The 21,919-nt window shown below is 38.3% G+C and overlaps 1 protein-coding gene across 2 annotated transcripts in view; it reads left to right on the top strand.

Annotated features, from left to right (window-relative positions):
- The window catches only part of LOC143021054 (melatonin receptor pdcr-1-like), a 108,598-nt gene extending 103,187 nt beyond the window's left edge, over nt 1–5,411 (top strand). For both annotated transcript variants that reach the window (XM_076178265.1, XM_076178266.1), the window contains one exon: nt 3,361–5,411. In XM_076178265.1, the coding sequence (XP_076034380.1) occupies nt 3,361–3,955 (595 nt within the window). In that variant the 3' untranslated portion in view covers nt 3,956–5,411. The remainder of the gene's footprint in view (nt 1–3,360) is intronic.
- The last annotated feature ends 16,508 nt before the right edge of the window (nt 5,412–21,919 follow it).

Here is a 21,919-nt window from a genome sequence, read left to right as displayed (position 1 = left end):
GTCCACCCAAGTACGAGTAAATCTAAATGAAGACGACATTATGAATGATAAGAATGAATGCAGTGAGGGCGGAAACAATTGGTTGCTTAAAGAGGAGGTAAGATAACTTCCTGGACAGGGATGATAGGTGGTCATAAAGATGAAACTGCCTGGTGTAGACTTTATGGTCTCTTGCAGTCTCCTCCATTCTTATGTTCTTAGTTCTCATGTTCAAGCAACGAGAGGACATAACACCCATCATAGCCGCGAGATATGCTCAGAGTCCCTCGAACGACAGGACATGACAAGAGATGATACCTTCTTCTACCCCACACTGCAGCAGCAGAAGTCGGTGAAGCTGCCACATGCCAGGGACTTTCGTTCTTGGCAAGAAGGGTCTGGTGTAGAGCCAACCTCATTCAGTGATCGTCGTGGACGTGGGAGCGCTACAGAGCAGGTACTCGGAGTTGTCTGAAGAGGTCGCACCCACGACCTAACACCAAGAAAGGATCTTGTTAAGAGCACCGTAACCTTAACCTATCTTGGGAGTGAAAGCAATCCGACGACAGCCAATAACAGCGACCACTAGAGGGGAAATTCTTGCTAGAATCAACGTAAAATAAAATCCCTATAAAGTCTGAAGTCCTGAGAAGGAAACAAATTGAAAAGCAAGTCATCTCTGGCAATGTTTCTCGCAGTAAATTTCCAGAGGGAACTCACGCAGGGTACATTTTGTCGGAGGGTAGTGTAACAGTCCTTTGGCTGCGTCATGGTCAGTGATATCCGGGAGGGACTGTCGGAGGGTGACTCATTTTTAGATGCATTAGGGAGATTCCCCCCAGAGGTTTCTCCGAAAGAGCTACAGGATCTGAACTTCATTGGAGGATGTTTGGAGACCAAGGCCGTAACAGCCATGGAGGAGTAGTTAGTAAACACCCTCTGCCCCTTATTACAGGTCTCAGAAACGTGTCTTGACCGAAGGGTGGAGGAGAAAAAGAAGGATATGTGAATTCCTATTGGTTCCAGTTGTCCGAGAGCGTTTGCACGTCCCGTATCTGTCACTGAATGCTCGCTCAGAAAGTGGGACAGGCTAGGAGATCCACCTCCGTGTTGCCAGAGCGGTTCGTAGGATTCTCGAAGTGTAGAAGTCCAGTTTACTACCAACGTTGACTCACGTAACAGAGTATAGACCCCGAGGCTCCTCGATCTCCCAAATGGAGGGGTCGAGGAGAAAGTGAGTTCCGTGGCAGCAGCAAGATCAGGCGTCAAAGAGTTTGAGACTTAATGCCCCCTGCTTGGTGATGCATTTCCTGAATAAAAAAATAATTAATTTGTCTCTCTCCGACCATCCTCCCACCTCCATCTGAATGTGGCCCATGCCAATGAAGCTGGTAACACCAAGGGAAGGAGGTTTCTTGAAGTAGACCTACACCACACAGGGTCTAAAAGGGGTGGAAACTGAGAGGTGGAGAAGAAACTTAGAATATAGGAATCTATGCGATCATCCCTGCTCTGTTCACATGGGCTTAGCCAATGAGGTATGGTGATAGAAACTAAGGAAATAACCTTTATACAACTAAAACCATAAGAAAAAAACAAGGTGAGAGCAAGCACAAGATAAAAAAAAATTAAAGTAATTCTTGTCCCGAACATTTGATAGAAACTACTTGGTGCAGGAACTATTTGGTGACAAGGATCTTGTATTCTCAGACGGATACTCATCCAAGAATTAACCAGATATAACTCTACTTAACTGTGTTGATCGGATGAGAAGTAGATGGACAGCGACATTTAAGAAGCGAGGTGCCACAGGGCCGGGAAAATTCCTCAAACTTATGACCAGTGTATGTTACCCTAAACGAGTGGCAGACTTGGATATCCTTACAGCCCCAGACAGTATCTGACTTTGAGCTTCAGGACACGAGAATTTAATGAGATATTTTCGTCTTTACACCATTATGTAAATGAAGATGAAGTGCATTGCTGCATGGCATACCCCCTGATATCCCTTCCTCTGAATCCTCTCTCCCCCAAGAGGATCGAGTCCACCTGACCAGACTGCGATGCGGCCACCATCCAGCACTTCTAAATTACCAGAAGAGGCTGGATGATAGCACCGCATATAACTTTCCAGGATGTAACACTTCACCCCATATTATGCAACACTTTATGAAAGATTGCGTTGTACACAATCATGCATGCCAACAACACAGAATACACCCTATAAGGAAGCTGTGGGAAAACCCCGATCCAGCCATATCATTCCTCAGGGAGACGGGACTGCTCGGCCAGACAGTCTAGGGAACGATGACAACAACAGCAAAAATAACCATCATGTAGAAGACCATCATCCAGAAGTCTCTGACTGACTGTCGTGTCGTGTTCCACAAGCCACTTATGGGGACCGGCCTCAGGTTTGGTACCCATAGAAACAAAAATTTATTTGTCAATGGCGTCCCACAATACTGATATTAGGTGTCACTTGGCAAGAAAATGCACTCAGTATTTCCGTCAAGGTATAGAAAGCACGGCAACCGGTGACAAAAAAAAAGTCCTTTCTCTTCGCGAGTAGGAGATAACCTAAATTCTTTTTTGGACGCGAGGCGGAAAGAAGGTCTGGACGGGTGCCAAGTAGGTTGGACGGGTCAGTTTCTGGCAAAGTGCCTCAAGTGTTTGACGTTGACGAAATCTAGTGTCCGGTGTAGTGCCTGATCTCAAAAAGGCCCTTCTCCCGTGACATCATCAACCAGAGACCCTAGTTTACAAAATGTAAGGTTTCACCGTGTATCTATGACGTCACATCAACAAGTGGTGCTATGCACAGTGAACCTCGCACGGTATCATATACTTTAGTATGGCTTTATAATTAATTCCTATACCAAGGTCAAGGTCAAAGAAAGTGACCTTGATTTTGACCTTTCAAGGTCATTCAAGGTCTTATTGCCAAGTGAAAACCTCGTATTTCGAATCAAGGCTCTTTAAGTATCTGTGACCTTGAATTAGGCCTTTCGGAATTAGGTCAAAATATACATTTCCATCACCGTAATATATGACTGAAAAATAGGGTAAGAATGATTTTGGCCTCAGCTTTAATTCTATTGGATCATTCTTGAGGAAGTTAAAACCGAAAACAAATATTTTCACAATTTTGGTATGACCTTCAAGTTAGCTACCAAACACATGCTCTTGTAATGTAGTTTCGTGATTAAAACCCTCACGTTGATTAACTCGCTTCCACTGCTATTTAAGACTTATATGCCTGTTCTGGTTACCGCCAGGTTATTTTGTTTAGCCGAGGGGAACCCCCCATGTGACGTGGAAGAGGTTAGTGTAGTGAGAGGTAAGCCGAATACAAGAGTAACATTTTTGTTTATGTTGCAGGTACGAGACGGTGCAGACAAGGACACGGTGCCAGTGCTGGGTTGTGTTCACGTGGGTTACCTGCATGATGCTGTGCTGCCCACCTCTCCTGGGGTTCAACTCTTCGTCCAACTGGGACAAGGAGGCCTTCGTCTGCTGGTTGGACTGGGGCAGCATGATCGCCTACGCCTTCACCCTGGTGCCTATGGTGCTCGGTCCTACGCTCATCACCATCGTGTACACCTACGCCTACATTTTCAACACCATGCGCAACCTGAAGGCAGCTTTCGCCGGCCAAGACAAGGAGTTCGTCACTGCTCTGACCACCAACCTCGCCAACCCAGACCACGCTATGTCCTTTGTCCTCGTGCTCGCCTTCTGGCTCTCCTGGGGGCCCTGCGTTGGAGTGCGCACTTACGAATACTTCACAGGAAAATACATCGATGTTCATTTCCTCCACTTTGGAATATTCTGGCTGGGGGCACTCAATTCTTGCTGGAAGTCCCTCATCTACATCGCTATGAGCCCCAAGTTCCGGCGGGGCCTTAAACTCTTCTGTATGTCGTTGTGCTGTCAAAGAAAGTCGAGACAAGCTGAGATTTTGGGGGACTATTGAGTTGTTAGATTAACCCTAAACTGAGATTTAGGTGTATAATGACTGTTATCGAGTCCTCAGTGTATTCTCAGTATCACTGTAAAATAGAGATTTACTGTGGTGAGATTGAAGCTACAAGGACAGTAGAGTTGCAGCCAAGCTTCCCATGTTTTGTAGATGCTCAATATCATAAAAAAGGTTCAAGTGGTTTCGCACGTACCAATGCTTGAATAGTCTTATCAAAATATATGTGATTTTTGTACATGACAATCCGTAGGGCTCTAGTTGTTATTGTGCATCATAGGCCTGTCACGCTTCAAGTGGTCCGCTCTGCACAAAGGGACCTTCCATTGCACCAGAACCGGTTTCCGTAAATAACCAAATGGATTCCTCACAGTTTTAGTCTCTAGATCCCTCACGGGTGACCAAGATTTGGTCAACCCTTGGAAGCAGACTTTGTATTTCGACATTCTTAGGCCTTACTGGTGATACGACAACATCAGAGGGGCGAGCCTTCGCTCTCTGAATGTATAGCTGCACTAAACATAATATGCTACGTAGCACAGTGCTTCAAAGCCTCACTGCGCTGTGCTAGACAGCATTATGATGCTCCTCACTATGCCATACTACACGGCCGGTATTCCACTACCGGTACTACACTAAAGAATTATAAACAATTTGGTGTTGTGAACGACTATACTGCACGATACTGCACGACACTGTTATACTCAGTAAGTTGTACAATTTAATTCACTGTTACTAAACAGCTTTCTGTGCTGAAGTACAGGAAATAATGTACAACCCAATACAATGCACTGAACTGACGTACAGATCCAGAATATACACTTAAATTTTACATACACTGCACTATCACATGGCCCATGATGCCATGCACCATATTGAACTATACATTCCTTTGTATGCTAACCCACATGAACATTGAGTACATTTGACACAGCTCGAGACCCTGGCCATTAACACAACCTTATGCTGCCTCCGTTTATGCCTGACATCCTCTGTTGACAAGAACGCAACTATCACTGGTGCTACTCTACTTCACCAGGCACATGCACAGAAACGCGCAAGCCACCAAACCCCAACAAAGCACATCATGATGTATTACATTCACTACACACGTATCCTTATCAGAGGCACTGGCTGGCACACCCCTACAACCCGCAAAGTACTTGTATTAACATACTCCACACAGAGGCACACGGAAGATACAATTTAGTGAAAGAGAAAGGATCTCGCTTAGGCTCGTCCCACGTATGATAATGGCTAGTAGCATTCTATGATGTATTATATTAATGCTGTTAATGATAAAAAGACGGAAACGCCTGTTTTCTGCGTAGGCAGCTCGGTGGTTTGGTGCCCCTTTGGTGTGTTACCTCTCTAGACGGCGGTGGATTCCGGGACAAAAGCATCCCATTCCAAGTTACCAATGTCCGGATCTCTCACTCTATATCCTTCTTTTTCTCTTTCTCTCTTCCCCGCCATCTATCAAGACGGCGGTGGAATCCGGGACAAAAGTATCCCATTCCAAGATACCAATGTCCGGATCTCTCACTCTATATCCCTCTCTTTCTCTTCCTCTCTTTCCCTCCATCTATCTATCTATCTATCTCTACATATAGCTTTCTCTGGACGGTGCCTAGACTAAATTCCCCTCAAATGGCCCCAAATTCGGATAGACTCACTCCTCCCCCCGAATTCTCCACCGCCTCCCCCCCCCCTCTCTTTAGCCTACCTTGCACGTGTAAAACGAAGAGACCCGTGGCAGATCGGACTACTGAAAAGGATGACAGGTCCCCCATAACTTTATCTTGCTTTAATCTCTCAAATTACTTTCCCTCGCCTTCTCGTGCTTCCCCCCCTCCCTCGCGGTGGGGGGAAAACAGAAGATCTAGATCCGGTATATCATACTAGAACGATGGGGTCTGTGTGCACGTGTGTCTCTAGGGAAGGGGGGGTGTCTGGGTGAGCATGTGCGTTTTAGTGTACGTGTGTATATGAATGCATATGTGTATACATGTGTGCGTGTGTATGTGTGCTTATGTTCGTGTGTGCGTGTGTAGTTGTGTGTGTGTGTGCGTGCGTGCGTGTGCTTGTGTGTGTGTGTGTGTGGGAGAGATAGAAAGAAAGAGAGGAGAGAGAGAGAGAGAGACAGAGGGAGAACATTTCTTTGGACACAAAATATGTGTTTGTGTTTGCGTGTGTGTATATGTGTTCGTGTTTATGTGTGTTTATTTGTGTGTGTGTGTGTGCGTGCATGCGTGCGTGCAAATCCGAATCCGAGTTTAGCAATATCTTCCTTATTCTTTGGATACATATCAGTGTTGTTGATAGCGAGGCCGACAGGATGTTAAAAATCTTGTCTCTTCTCCTTGTTGCGTGCGTGTGTCATGGAGCCAACAGCTGGGGCTTGGAAATGTCACTAAACAGACTCTATCGCGCTGAGGAACCGTGGTGGTGTACGAACTGTTCTCGAAGGCCGTCTGTGAGGAAACTGCGTCCCACGGCTAGAGGACAGAGCCGCGGGGCTTCGGGCCCGCGCCGACCGAACTCAAACGACGATGACGTAAAGTCGTATGCGCAGGTGTCCCCCTCCCCTCCCCTCCCCCCTCACCCTCGATGCGCTCATTCTGCCCACATATGAATGAATCATGAAGAAATCTTGAAGTGAGGAAGTGATAAACAAGTTCATATGATTTATGTGTATAAACGGGAGGCTATTTCCATGTTAAGCATACTTCTGAATTCTTTTTTAGCGAAGGGGGAAGAAGTGGTCACTGGAAAAAAAACTACCTAACCATTCATTTCTAAACCTGTTTTTGCCCTCTGCGTAATTAGCAAAAAAAAAATGTTGTTTTGGATAAGACATTCTGAAAATACATAAGGATGTGAGACATAAGAACCCCTAATAATGACTACAGAGAAAATAATAAATAATGATGTTATTCTACTTCTAGAACTGATGGTCCCGTTTTCATTATCATTAATATTAATATTATCATTATTATTACTATTAACGTTATTATCATTGATTTCTATCATTATCACTGTCACTACTATTATACCATGTCACCATTATGTTAACATTATAATCATTGTTTTCGCGTTAATATTATTTCTATTATCATTATTATTATCATTACTATTATTCTCATTAGTAATACTATTATTATTGTTATTATTATTACTGTCATTATTATAATTATTATCATTATTGTTATTTTCATTATTATTATAATTATCATTATTATTGTTATTATTATTATTATTATTATTATTGATATTAATATCATTATAATTATTATAATTATTGTTATTATTATTATTATTATTATTATTACTATTGTTATTAACATTATTATTATTATTATTATTATTATTATTATCATTGTTATTATTATTATTGTTATTATTATTATTAATATCATTATTATTATTATTATTATTATTATTATTATTATTATTATTATCATTAATATTATTATTATAAGTATTATTATTATAAGTATTATTATTGTTAATATTATTATTGTAACTATTTTCATCATTATTATTATTGTTATTATGATTATTATGATTATTATTATTATTGTTATCATTATTACTATTATTATTATTGTTACTATCATTATTATTGCTATTATCATTTTTATCATTATTATTGTTATTATTATTATCACTATTATTACTAATATCATTATTATTATTATAATTATTACTATCATTATTATTATTATTATTATTATTATTATTATTATTATCATTATTATTATTATTATTAAATTAATATAATCATTATTTATACTATTGTTGTTATTAATATTATCATTATCATTATCGTCATTATCATTTATTATCATTATTGATATTATTAATATTATTATTATAATTATTATTATTATTATTATAATTGTTAATATCATCATTATTATTACTATTACTTTTGTTGTCATTATCGTTATTACTATTACTGATATATTTATTAATGTTATCATTATCATCATTATTAATATTTTTATTATTATTATTATTATTATTATTATTGCTATTCTTATCATTATTATTATTATCATTATTATTATATTATCATTATTATTATTATTATTATCATTTTTATTATTATTACTATTATTATTATTGTCGTTATTGATATTATTATTATCATTATTATTAGTATTGTCATTATCGTTATAATTATTAATTGTTATCATTATCGTTATTATTATTATTATATTATCATTATTATCATTATTATTATTACTGTTATTATTATCATTATCATTATCGATAATGCCATTGTTATTATCATTATCATTATTCATGTCATTATAGTTGTCATTATTAGTATGATCATTATGGAACCAATGATGAGTACCTGCAAGGTGGACCAAGAATCTCCCTTCTTTCCGTTCTCAAAACCCGTTTATCCTCTCACCTTCATCTAGAGGTGCAGCCCCAAGGTGCCGTCACTCGGTCTCCGGACTGGGCCCAAGATCTGTATCAACTTCAACTCTATTTCCTCCACCTTTTTCACATAAGGAGAGCTGACAACCGGCGACAGCTCTTTTCCTTCTACTAAGAAACTGCCCCATCACTGATACAAAGGTTCTTCTCTAAGAGATCTATGGATGGGCCTCAGGACCGTTGTCAGCCGCGGTGGGGCTGCGGGATTCCACTCAGTGTTATATTGTTATCATCAGTATCATTATTATCTTTATAATTATCATTATTATTATTATTATTATTATTATTATTATTATTATCATTATTGTCATTATTACTATTACTACTATTATTGTTATTATCATCATTATTAGTATCATTATTGTTGTTATTGTTATTATTACTAATGCTGTTATTATTTTTATCATCATTTTATTATTATTATTATTATCATTATCATTATTATTATTTTATTAGTTTTATCATCTTTATTATTATTATTATTATTATTAGTGTTATCATTATTACCATTGTTATTATTAACATTAATATCATAAGGGCGAGCAGCATAATGGTGTATACATAGTCATTATTATCATTATCATTACTATCATAATTGTCATTATTTCTATAATAATCATTACTATTGATTATATGATTATTATTATTGTTATTATCATTATTATTATTATTATTATTATCATTATTTATTACATCATCATTATTATCATTACTATTATTATTGCCATTATTATTATCAATATTATTACCATTGTTATTATTATTAATTATTATTATTATTATTATTATTATCATTATCACTATTATTATCATTATTATTATTATTATTATTATTATTATTATTATTATCATTATTATTATTATCATTATTATTACTATTATTATTGTTACTGTTGTTGTTGTTATTACACTAGTGTTGATAATTGTGCTAGTTCGAACAGATCTCAAGGGAAGGAAAGGGTTGTAGTCGGGTCATGACACTCTCTGACCCAGAGGCCCACGAAGTTCACAGGCGAAGAATAATATCAAGAACCTCTTTTCTCGAGAACCTCCGGTTGTGTTCGCACAGAAGAACCGGAGAGAGACGCCGTTGAAGAAAACCTTCGAACTCGTGCAAAGCCTCCTGGAGGAGTTCCCATCGAGCTCCCAGCCTAGTTGGAAACCCTTACAGATTATGATCGACCCCTAAGGAAACCCTTAAGCCTTGTTCTACCTCTGTTGAATATACCATTAAATAAAACCATCAGAACAGTTTCCTAGACGACGAATAGCCTTACCATCTATGGAATATTACCTGTTTCCATTTAAAAGTAGTAGTCAGAAACTTGGGATTTCAGTGTCCTACGGAAAACTAGAGTTACTATGGATCATATACAAGTGCCCTCTGTAGGTCTGATAAGGAGGGCACACCCAGCTCAAGCAGCACATCCCAGTGACCACAGAGCGTCCGGGCAACAAACTCAACCCACATACACTCCACAGTACGCTACCTTACATACCCAAGATGCGTTGCAATGCGTCCATAACACCAACTTTGTGGATAAAAATGTACAAAACACGCTCGTCATATAACACACTTTACATGTGTTACAGTGCGTACTCTGAAACAAAAAAATATTATACCTGCAGCATGCATTTAGCTGCAGAATATGTTCAAGCTACTTCTTTGCAATTTACATAATTTGAATAATTCCTAAAACAGACAATATTCATAAAGCATACGGTGCCTGTACACCGAACAGCATTTCATAAAGGTATATGCTGAACAATAAGTTGTACTTGGAAAAACGTTCATGTAACATTTTATCCCTACACATTACATGTTTTTATATCAACTCGTAACCAAAACGACATTTCTGTACAAAGCGTCGTTCATCCTAGGATGATTTACTATTTTTCAAATCTCATTGTTCGCAATGTATAAACATAAAAATTTCATGCAATGCATGATACTCATAATACAGTGTTTACGTTTCAGTGTTTTAAAGTCTTCAATATTAAAAAATCACGCATTATAAAGTAAAAATATATATGTACTAGTAGCCACTTCAGGAACACATTGTATTGTGTTTTATATACTTCTTTGGCTGCATCATCCATTCACAAAAGAATCACCCCCCAACCGCTGCCCATCTGATTACTTTAATATTATTGTAATCATTATTGTATTTATTATTGTCAGTTATTATTATTATCAATATTATGATTGTTGTTATTATTATTATCACTATTATTTTCATTATTATAATTATTATTATTATTATTATTATTATTATTATTATTATTATTATCATCATCATTATTACCATTATTGTCATTATTATCGTTTTTATTATTGTTAATCATTGTTGTTATTATTTTCATTGTTAATTATTATTATTAAAATTATTATTTTTGACGTGATTATGATTATTGATGTTATTGTTATAATTACTATTATCATTATTGTTATTGTTATTACTATTATCATTATTATTATTATTATTACCATTATTATTATCATTATTATTATTATTATTATTATTATTATTATTATTATTATTATTATCATCATTATCATTATTATCATTATTATTATTATTATTATCATTATTATTTCATATGGGGACATTTAGATGGTGCATTCTACGTTGCTATTCCACCAAACGTTCTAACCACTCCTATTTCACATTATATTTACCATCTCACTCTCAGCAAACTAAATATAGCACTGCCGCTCTTTCGTATGACTCTTCATAATCACAAAGTATATCACTAAGACACCGGTATTGCAGGATATGATAATATACCAAACCGAGCATATCTAAATACTTGTGAATAGTAATCATGCACCCCCTTGTGAGACGAAGCATTAATCATTGACTCGAAGAGTGAGATAGGAGATTGTGCCCAAGATTTTTTATTTCTTTTTTCTAATAATGAAACCGTTAATTTCTGCTTAGCCGCCCCACGCCACTCCCGGGGTCGTGTTGCCAGTTCTTAGTATGTTCTTTAAATAATCATCTTACGGTATATAATGGAATCAACGAAAAGTATTAAATTATTGATTACATGAATAATAGTAGTACCGTCTATCAACAAACGTATTTCAATAAATGTGTTTAATTATCTTTATAGACTACATGCTCAGTTGTTTTAAAAGAATATTTTTAATTATTTGACATTGCAAAGAATATTACTCGGCATTGTTGGCCCAACCTACAACTGAGATGAACTAGAATGAAAATTAGTTATTAATTGACTAAATGTCAACCTTTCCGATCCACAGACTTACTTGGAATATTGTTTTGACTTATCACGCACATCATTCAAACAAGTGGTATGGGGTCTGCGTGGGCTTCATTCATTCAATGTCTCGTATATCTTTACTCGATGGTAATGCCTCCGTCTTTGATCTAGGACTGTCCCAGAATTAGACTATTTATGTTTATGGCCCGAAATAAGGTAAACAAGGCTTTGATACCTTGACCGAAAACGACCCATCTTCAGATTCTGCATTGATCGTTCACTGAGCCTTCCAAGGCAAAGCTATTTTATGGTTTGTTGTGACACTCCACAGTGTGGACCTTGAGGACAATGAGTCAACTTCGAAATAAGAACAATGTTGTATACATCAAGAGAATACATTATTTTCCGTTTTACAGTTATCTTAGCATTTATACTTTGTTTCCTAGTGCACTGAGTACGAACGCTCGTGTCCCAGGTTTTGAAATACCCCACATGCTGAAAAAAAATCCTTAATTAAACCTAGAAGGAGCAATCAAATTGCAACGGTCCCATGCAAGAAATTTCATATTAGCCTGAGAACGAAAAACCTACAAGCTTCTGTGTCGAAATGAGAACCCTCGTAGTCAATGTCTGGAAAATAAGGTCCTTATGCCATCGCAGACAAGAATGTCGACAGTTTGAAGAACCCGAAGATTTGAAATTACACATACGACGTTAGAGTGTGACGCCCTAACAACCTTCTAACCTGATGCCAGAACACGAGTTGGTATCCTCGTCTTTGGTGGACTTAGTATTTTTCAGTCACATTTGTGCCCAGGAAAGTGAGATAAAAACATTTACACTGCAAGTCGCCAGGTCAGAACAGGTATACCCAGGACCGTGAAGCTAAAAAGTTGAATAGTCAACTTATGAAAGCGAGGCTACTAAGTTATCAAACTTAATTTCTAGGTAAGTGTTTCTGTTTTAGATTTTGATAGAAGTGGTGAACACTTACGATGTCGCAATTCAAGGGGAGCATTTGCTTTTCAGTCGGCGAAGTAAAAGACTAACCCTTTAGACTTGAAAACGTGATAATTATGCTCCAATCCTCGATATGAGGAAGTGTTTGTTCTAAAGTGAAACCAATTATGCCACAATCTAAAAGCCATCTATTCCTCAGATTCTTTTGCCATTATGCTTCTAATACATGAATCGATATTTCGGCAAAATGGCCAATATAGGGCGATTTGATCTGAGAAACCCATACCAGCCCCTGAACATTACAGCACAAAATTTCTAGGAAAATGGATATTCATGCTCAAGGCTTGATCGAGGCACGGGTCTGAGTTTTTGGTAAAAAAAAAAAAAAAACAGCTAGGGCCACACGGGCAGAAATTTGAGTTATAAAGTGAAAGTAAACTTATAAAGCATCCAAAAACAAAACAGGACCCGCAAATCCTAGTGCTGGGATTTCATTTTTCACTCTCGGTAAAGTAATTTGTTCCCAGTATCTTACAATATGGAACTACTAAAAGTACTCTCGTAATACTTAGAGAACGTAGTACTAATGAAAACAAACAAGGGTAAATTCCTCCTCTTTAGGACCAATTCTAATATTTTTTTTCAAGTCTTTGTGATAGCACTACAGGCAATGGCAATAGCGTATCATAAATCAAAGGAAAAAATGAGAACATCTAAAGATTCCAAGGTGAGAATGTTTTTGGTCTCGAAGTAAGAGCCTATAAACTCCAAAACTCAACAGAAATTCATAAGGCTAGCATTTGTGCTTTAGCCATTACCGATACACTCAAGTTTTGGTTTTCGTATTTTCGGGCTTACGATAGTCCTCCTCACTCAGACAACAATCCAAATATCAAAGTTGAATTAGAAAGAAAGAATATCACCGAGGTCACCATTGAAGAACTGTAACCAGTGAGTTCGTCATATGATGTAAGTTCGTAAGAACTGCCATTACGATTCGACTTACGAACGGAGACGAAGTGACGTCCTCTTCCTTTGGCAAAGTCTCGTTTCTTCGAAATATGTCTACTACAGTGTTGGAATACAACTCCCGGGTCAAAGAATACAACTTGGATCAGGTTCAAAGGCAATATAAACCAGTAAATGGAAACGATCTCACCATTATAAGACTGGAAGACCACCATAAGACTGAAGATTCTGAAAATTAGGAAATGTGAATAAGTTTGTCCACATAAATCTCTTCCTTGAGAAATATATTGTGGGTCAAAGGTCACACTACATACGGTAAGATAATGCTTCGACTTACATTTAATATTAATGGTAATGTTCAATTTCCTGGCCTTGAACTTCAAGGTGTTCACCACGTCACGAAGTATCTTGAAATGAAGGGTCATTTAGTTGAACGCAAAAATGAAGCGTGTTAATGTTAATTAAAAGTGACTGGTAGAAAAATTCACTAAATGACCGCATTGAGACCAAGGATAAACACCTATATTGTGTGGTATTGTGGTATGGAAGCGCCCATCTACAAACACCTCACCTGCACTCGAAGATGGAACCCTGAGGGGCTGGCGCTCGATCTCCGGACTGAGCCCAGGATCTATCACTTCATAAGGAGATCCAGCAACCGGAGACAACTCCCTACCTCCCTTTAATAGACGGAGAAAACGCTACACACACAGACAATACAAAAATTCTTCCTGAAGACATCTGTGTAAAACCCCAAAGAACCTGTTAACGTGGGGCGGCGGATTTTTGGTCAGAGAAAGTCGAGGTAATAATTTGTAGACAGTAATCGTGAAAATACTCATGAATCGGACAAAAAGCTAAAAACTAAAAACCATTTTCTTCGTTCATGAAATTGAGTCTTTGTTTTTATTTTGGCCCGGGGAATATCATTCTTTCCCAATTACCATATGCACTTGAATTACATAAAATGATGTTCTGGAAATATCACAAAGATGGATATTGACATCAACTAAAGACGTTTGTCTTCTTAAAAAGTAGTGGAGTAATTATTTTGAAAACGGTTTCCTTAAGTAATTCAATCGTTCAGAATGTACATGAAAGGGTTCAGTCATGTTTACTTTTTCCCCACACAAAAGCTTTAGTCGTTCACAATTTTTTTTATTTTACTTCATGACTGAGGCCCCGTACCACCATAGTTTTGAGATGTACGTTTTGTTTGTGAATTTCTTATTTCATTTTATTCTTTTTCATTGTTTATATATTTATTTATTTTATTTATTATTATTATTATTTTATTTTATTTTTTTATTATTATTTTTTTTTTACCCAGTAACTTGCAAGGAGAGAACCCCAATACAGCAATGAAATTATTATTGTTATTTGCCACCATCGGGTATTTCTTGTCAGGTGACTCGTGATTCTGAATCACGAAGGTGGGTATACAAAGGGATGTTATGACCCTCGCCCTTTGCTATATGAATATAGAAAATTAACCTTTTGGGCAGATGGGCATGCATGCACCAGCAGTGCATATATATACTTCAAGGATGAGACGCATACAAATATAATTTAGCGTTATTTTGTTTTCCAAGTTCATATTAACTTTCAGTAAGTCCGCGTTATTATCACATAGGTTTCTCTCACCATCACTCCCAGTATCACTACTACAGCATTCACAAATGTAAACATTGATATCATTATTGTTATCATTAAGTAATTTCACTATTGTTGTTATCATATTTGCCTCACTATAGTCTTCATTGTAACCGTTATCATTGTCGTTGTTACTACCATTAGCACTTGTTGAATTCATTATTCTACTTCCATCACAAGGAACTGTTATCTTGACTCAAGGCGTAAATATTATCGTTGTTACCATTAATATAGTTCATCATAATTATCAGTATGTTCTCTTACATCATTGTTAATATCACCATCACTATTGTTGTTACTAATGTCATGAACAATAATTATCATTATTACCATGAATAAACATAATCATTCTCATCTTCATTCTCTTCGTCATTTTTTCATCTTACCCACTGATTTGGTGTCGCCTACACTTTATTTGCAAATGTTGGTATCATTTATGATTAATCCCTGCACATCACAAACTTGGCAACCTACCTACTGCATGATAAAATATTCATTTATATTATAATAATTTTCCCCTTCCCCCACCCATGATAAACTAAAAAATGATTGTCATATGTTCACGTAGATCTGAACAATATACAAATGCGTCACTCCATGTGCGCGCAAATAATCTGAATTTTTACCCATTGTCACTGTCATTACGATTGCGCTGTTGTTTATTTGTCAACATATGACAACCACTGGTATTACGTTGTTCACTGTATGCAAGAAACCCACTCATTTCACCACAATTTAAATGCGTTTGAGTTGTACTTGCGACCATTCCATTGGATGAGCCCACGAAACGCAGTATAGATCTAGTTTCTATTGATCTTTTCGATAATGTTCAGTCACTCATCCGGGACTGCGTGAATGTGAGGAGCGGGAGGTGGGGTTCGACTACGCGCCGAAATCTCAGATGCTGCGACACCTTTCCACCGTTCCGAGCGCCAAAGTTTTAAAGATAATAAAGTTACCACTCCAGCACAGCATGGCAAGCACTTGGATGAAGTGCAGCAGACAAAACTAATGTGAAAACATGGTTTGGTAGAAGAATAAATAAAATGGGAATTCGGTTAGCGTATTTAGGTTGACGAGGTTACACGTTCGAAGTGGGAAGTGACAATGCACTGTAACACCAAGTGTTGCAGTGAAAAGGCGGAGAGCACGTGGTAACCATAGCCGAGCTTGTAGATGCAATATATTGGACCTCAGTCTTCGGTCCCTGCCACACTAAACACTGGTGGAGCTTATAGCTGTAATATACTTGGGGTCTTTGCTTACAGTCCCGAACAACCAAATAACCACGTCTTAGTCATCATCAGTGCTCCAGCTCGCCACCCATTCTTGTGCAAATCTTTAACGCTTACATAGAAGCAAGACGAGACGAGCTTAAGAACAACTATTGGTATTGTACATACTAAATTAGAAAATGAGCTTTACTGAAGCACTAGAAATAGTTACGATATTCTGGCCTGTGAATATAACTTGCTAGCCTCTGCTTGCGATTTAACGAGTCCAGTGTAATGAAGAGTTTGAAACATTCTGTTGGCCGAGCGAAGAATGTCTGTACTGGAATATAAAAGTCTGAGATAACTCAACTTGTATAAACTTTACCGATATGAATTGACAGTCTATGTTTCGATAACTATTAAAATCACATGGGCTGAGGGTTTTTGTCACTGTGTCATAACTACCTGTTCTTACATAAGGAATTATGTACATTGATTTCTAAAATATGTTAGACCCCATTCCAGTACCAAGCACTAGATATTTGATCAATTGTCTTTTACTGCCAGGGGTGTTATTCCGGACACCACTTGCATGTGCAGTTTACTCTTACATTAGGATCTGTTTGCTATACAAGGATCCATGACAGGCTGCTATTGATTGATGAAGGCCAAGGCAAAGTCCCCATGTAAGGGAGACGAGGAGAGGAAGGGTCGGAGACACGTGTAAGTTAAGATGTGTGTATAAACGGGACTGTAAGCTCAGAAACCTCTCGTACCTCATCTGTGTAATAATAAAACTATGCAATTTTATGTGACGCGACCAGGCAACAATACAGCAACTGTTGGTCGACCTAAATGTATTATTTCCTTACATTCATTGTTGTCATTACTGGCTTGTTTCATAGATGAATTAAATCCCTGTTCCTGTGCCTGCGGCTAAGCTGCTGGACCAAGTAGTGCATGGCTAGGGAATGTAGTGCGGGCAATTAAGATGGCGCATCTGCATCAAATGGCCACGTGCAGGAAAAAAAATGGAGAACTACTGTATGATCTTGAATATAACAGAATCATTGTAGCAGGCTCTCTACGTGGCTGTGTGATGCAGTGCAGTGTGGCGAGCTAAGTCGAGTCTGCAACACTAGGCACCGTCTCAATCGCATAATAGCACATTCTAGAATAATAGAAGCTGATGTGAGAGTAATGTAAATATAGCATCAAGACCAACATGTCAAATCATTACTGTCCGTAATGTGTTGAAAACTGAGTTCTAAATAAAGGTGGTACGACTGTGTTTTCCACAGAGCTGAACACTTGTTAGTCTTCAAATGGTCAATATATCCCCGTCGTCATTCTTAATTCAAAAAACTTGGAATCATACTGTACAGCTGCGATATACTATGACCTCATCCTTACACAATTAAATTAAGTTACCAAATAGAACTACAACCATAATCTAAATCAACTTAGCATGCCAATAAAGAAATAATCCAAGATGAGCATAGGCAACGCGCCAAGCGCTTGAACAATAATGGACGTTGCGACCCACAAAGTCCCTGATCGGAAGTTGTGCATGTACGGATCTGATCCCTTACCTTGCCCCGCTTTATGATAATGTTCACTATATTCTTGCCTTGCTTAAGTTATTATGAACATGTGCCCTTACCTCTGTTTTGCTTTATTCCATGTCTGCTTACCTTTATGTGACAATTGCTCTATATCAATTGTTGACACCTTTTCAGAACACTTTTTGAGTCCATAGTCCTAACCAGTCTCCGTCCCTACTCCTGACAACGAGTTGTCGTCCGTACACACAAACACTTTCATTCAGATATACAAAGGAATACAAAGGAGATGCAAGCAACAACAGACCTATTGGACTTTGTATGACCTGGACTGCTAATTTATGTTCCTCCACCCTATCATATTACCTTAGTCTGTGAACATATTTATTCATCTTTGGATGTCAACCCGCCTGAATTTTCAAACATTGGAAATAACTGAGACCATTTATAGTCAAACTACCAGTAAGGACTCTAGAGCTTTTGGGATCTGAAAACCAACACCTTCAAGATTTAGTCAATCGTAATTAGTTATACTAAAACATACTATTATCTGTGAGTCAATGCTGTTACCATTGTGTTGTGCTTATATGTAAATTCATGCGAACGAAAGGACAACTGATATTCGAAAGTGATGTACATGCCGATTTTTAATGCAAATGACACATGTATATAGAGCAGTTCTCACTATACCATGATTTGAAATGTCTAAATTTGTGGCAGACAAAATTATCTATCCATCGTTTATTGGTCTATGGAGAGAATTTTTCATTTTATATATTTGGAAGCCAAAATCAATTATCCAGCTGTGGAATAGAACTACTTATGCCTGAGGTTTCACACAAACACTTTAACATACTATTTCTCCATTGTTATTACACATTGATTATTCATTATAATGAAGTATTACTTTCTTATTAGCGATCGATATTGCTTATCAGGCTCATCATTTTCACCGTTATTATCCCTTTGAAGGCTGGAGCTTTTTCCCAGTTGGATCAAACCGTCTTGTGTAAGTCGGACCACTTCGTCAACACTTCACAGTGACATCCTTTCCTTACCGGTCGGTACTTATGTTTTTATTTTGGGAAGTGGAAGTTCCTCCCATCTCAATAAAATAATCTGGTATTAGAATAAAACATTTTGAGTGCGTGTAACCTGGAAACCATTGACTCTGTGAAAATCTTTAGTCCGTACAACGTGACTCCAAAGATGATCAGTATTTTGACGCCAGTACACCTGTCCCGGCATTTACTGATTACACTCACAGGTCAGAAATATTTATTTAAATCATCATTTCTCCACAAAGTCACTGAGACAAATTATTTAGTTCAAATACAGCTGATAAGAAAAATTACAGAGGAAGGCTTGAAAAAAGAGCCAATAAAGACATGGAAGTATCTTGAAATATATGAAAATATATATGCCAACACCAGGCTTGAGATCTATGAATTTTCCCAATTTTCACTCCACATTTTCACATAAAGAGTGCTGACAAATAGCAACTGCTCCTCTCTACCTTCTGTTTAACTAGTGACGTAGAATCACTCCCACACTTAACACAGCATAGACTTTAGTCCAACGTTTCTTCCCGGAGAGACCTATGGGAGGATCCAAGGATAATTACCAGCTGCTTTAAGGTTGTTAATTTCAGGTAAGAGAAAAATGGGACAATTAATTATACAAGATACCATTCGGTTTAGAATATTCGCTCTTGGGGGCTCCCTCAGTACGTATGGTTGTTGAGAGGAGGCTCGTTTTCGTATAATGAAAGACTGCAAGAAATATCTCGGGTAGGTTGTCTGTGAGGAGCGGTTGAAAGTGTCTGTCGGAGGGACACGTGTGTGTAAAGAGGAAGGGTTGGCAATTTATATTTTTTGTGTGTTTGTACTGATGTTGGAGGTGAGAAAATGGGGATTAGATATTGAGGAAGAACTTGAGACTGACCAGAAACTGTCCATCCCAGAGGCTGATAGCATGTGAATGCAAGGGGGCTAGTATTTTCATGTTTCCATTTAGGAGTGTTTCCGTAGATTTCAGACAAAGAATTGGTGTTGGTTTGGGGTGCATTTCGACTCGAACCTGATGGTTCGGAGTAGTGAGGAGGGAAGATTTTTTTTGTTTTTTTTTTGTATATCTGGGATGTTATTTATTTTATATATTGAATTAATTTGGCATTTCTGTGGTGGATAGGGAACAGAAGCAGTGTTTGCTGTGCCCTGTGTGATATGCCCCAATGCCTATGGTGCTTTTCATTTAGTGGCAAGGGTTAGGCTGTGATTAGAAGGGTGGACGGAGAGGAGGCCTTGAAGCGGCTAGCAAGGGCGAAGCTACCTGATAAGAGTTGGTTTTGGTGGCGTTGCGGGATGGGAAAGGAATTAGGGGAGTAAAGTGCTCTGAGGTGAACCCTTGCACAGTGCTCGTGAGGCTGCAGGGGTGGGAGTAGGCTACTGTGATGGCAGACTGCAAAGCCTCTGTACACCGGGGTGGAGTCTGATGGATCACTCTGGTTCGAGCCCCTGGAAGCTATGTCCCGATCCTCGGTGGCAGAGGAGTTTGTGTTCAAAGATATAGAATGAGGAGGACACTGAGTGGCTCTTCCCACAGTCATCACATTTAGCTGGGTTAGGGCATCACGTGGAGCGGAGCAGTGTGCGCATACACCCCACAGTGCAGCGACATCGCTGCCTGGTGTGGTCAAAGCGTTGACAATATAAGACACCGTTTCTAGCTTATTCTCTTCGTGGGGTGAGCAGAGCAGGTACTGGAAAGTGCTACTTATATGAGTGCCTGCCAAATCGCACTGTCACCTCAGTCCTGCCTATTTGTAGTCCTTGACTAAGGATCACTGTTCTTTGCCTCCGTCATCACTGGCCCTTGCCACAAGACGGAACGTTAAATTGAAACGGAGCTGTATGATTGGTAAAGAGGAACTTGAAGGCAAGCAATTGTTAAAAAGATATAGAACGAGTTACAAGCGACCAGTTAGTTATATCGCTGGCGACTCTTAGCATTGACTTCTCTGGTGGAAGTCAGTCCCATGGGGCACCACGAAGAGATGGTGTAACAATTCTTAGCTCCTCCGAGGATAACCTAATACTCCCATTCTCTATAAAATTATAATAATCCATATTTCATCTATACACTAAAGGCTTTCCCCCCTTATAAGAGAGGTAGCCAAGTCAAAAGGTACTTACCCACTCTCACCCAGCACCCTTTCGTCCCTCTCATCTTAGTTTCTCATGGATGACGGGTCATCACCGCATCCTGCCCATTGCCCTGGATCAGAGGCAATGCAGCAAGACAAAGTACATCCACAGCGAGGCTGCTTCACTTATTTCATTATATAGCTGATATAAAGTCTTTACTCTTGAAGAATTTCTACCAAGAGTTCCTAACCTTACTATCAGTAAATAAACATTTCCTAGTTACTTTCCTTGGTGTAAGAAAATCAAGAAACGTACTTATCTATATCAAATGTTGTTTTCTGTTCAAAGTGATTGCTGGGAGTGAATTCGTCTAAAAGAACTAATTTTGGTATACAGGTATGTTTTTGTATACACCAAATGGCCGTGTAAAGCCTAGGATATTCTTTACACTAAATCAGTTCAACCTAATATGGATAAGGGTTCCTTCCCCGCCTGGTGAGAACCTATCATGCTCCCTTTCCTCAGACCTGGAAAAGATGAAACTTCCCTAAAATGACTATCGCCCAATTCCTTTTACAAATTACGTTTGCAAATTCTTAGAAAAGATGGTATCAGCCCAACTTTCTTAGCAACTGGAACACCAGTCTCTCCTATTATTCCTCCAACCTGGCTTCTATGTTGGCCGTAGCACCGCAGACGTCCTAGTGTAGACAGAAGTAATAATCTAGTACCCCATTCACAAACAACAAACAACGTACGCTGTACATCTTGACA

Source organism: Oratosquilla oratoria, chromosome 41 (assembly GCF_046742065.1).
Source record: "Oratosquilla oratoria isolate Oo_2021 chromosome 41, ASM4674206v1, whole genome shotgun sequence".
In the NCBI taxonomy this organism is placed as follows: domain Eukaryota; kingdom Metazoa; phylum Arthropoda; class Malacostraca; order Stomatopoda; family Squillidae; genus Oratosquilla; species Oratosquilla oratoria.
Note: the sequence above shows the minus strand (reverse complement) of the source record. Positions and strands in the feature narration are given on the sequence as shown.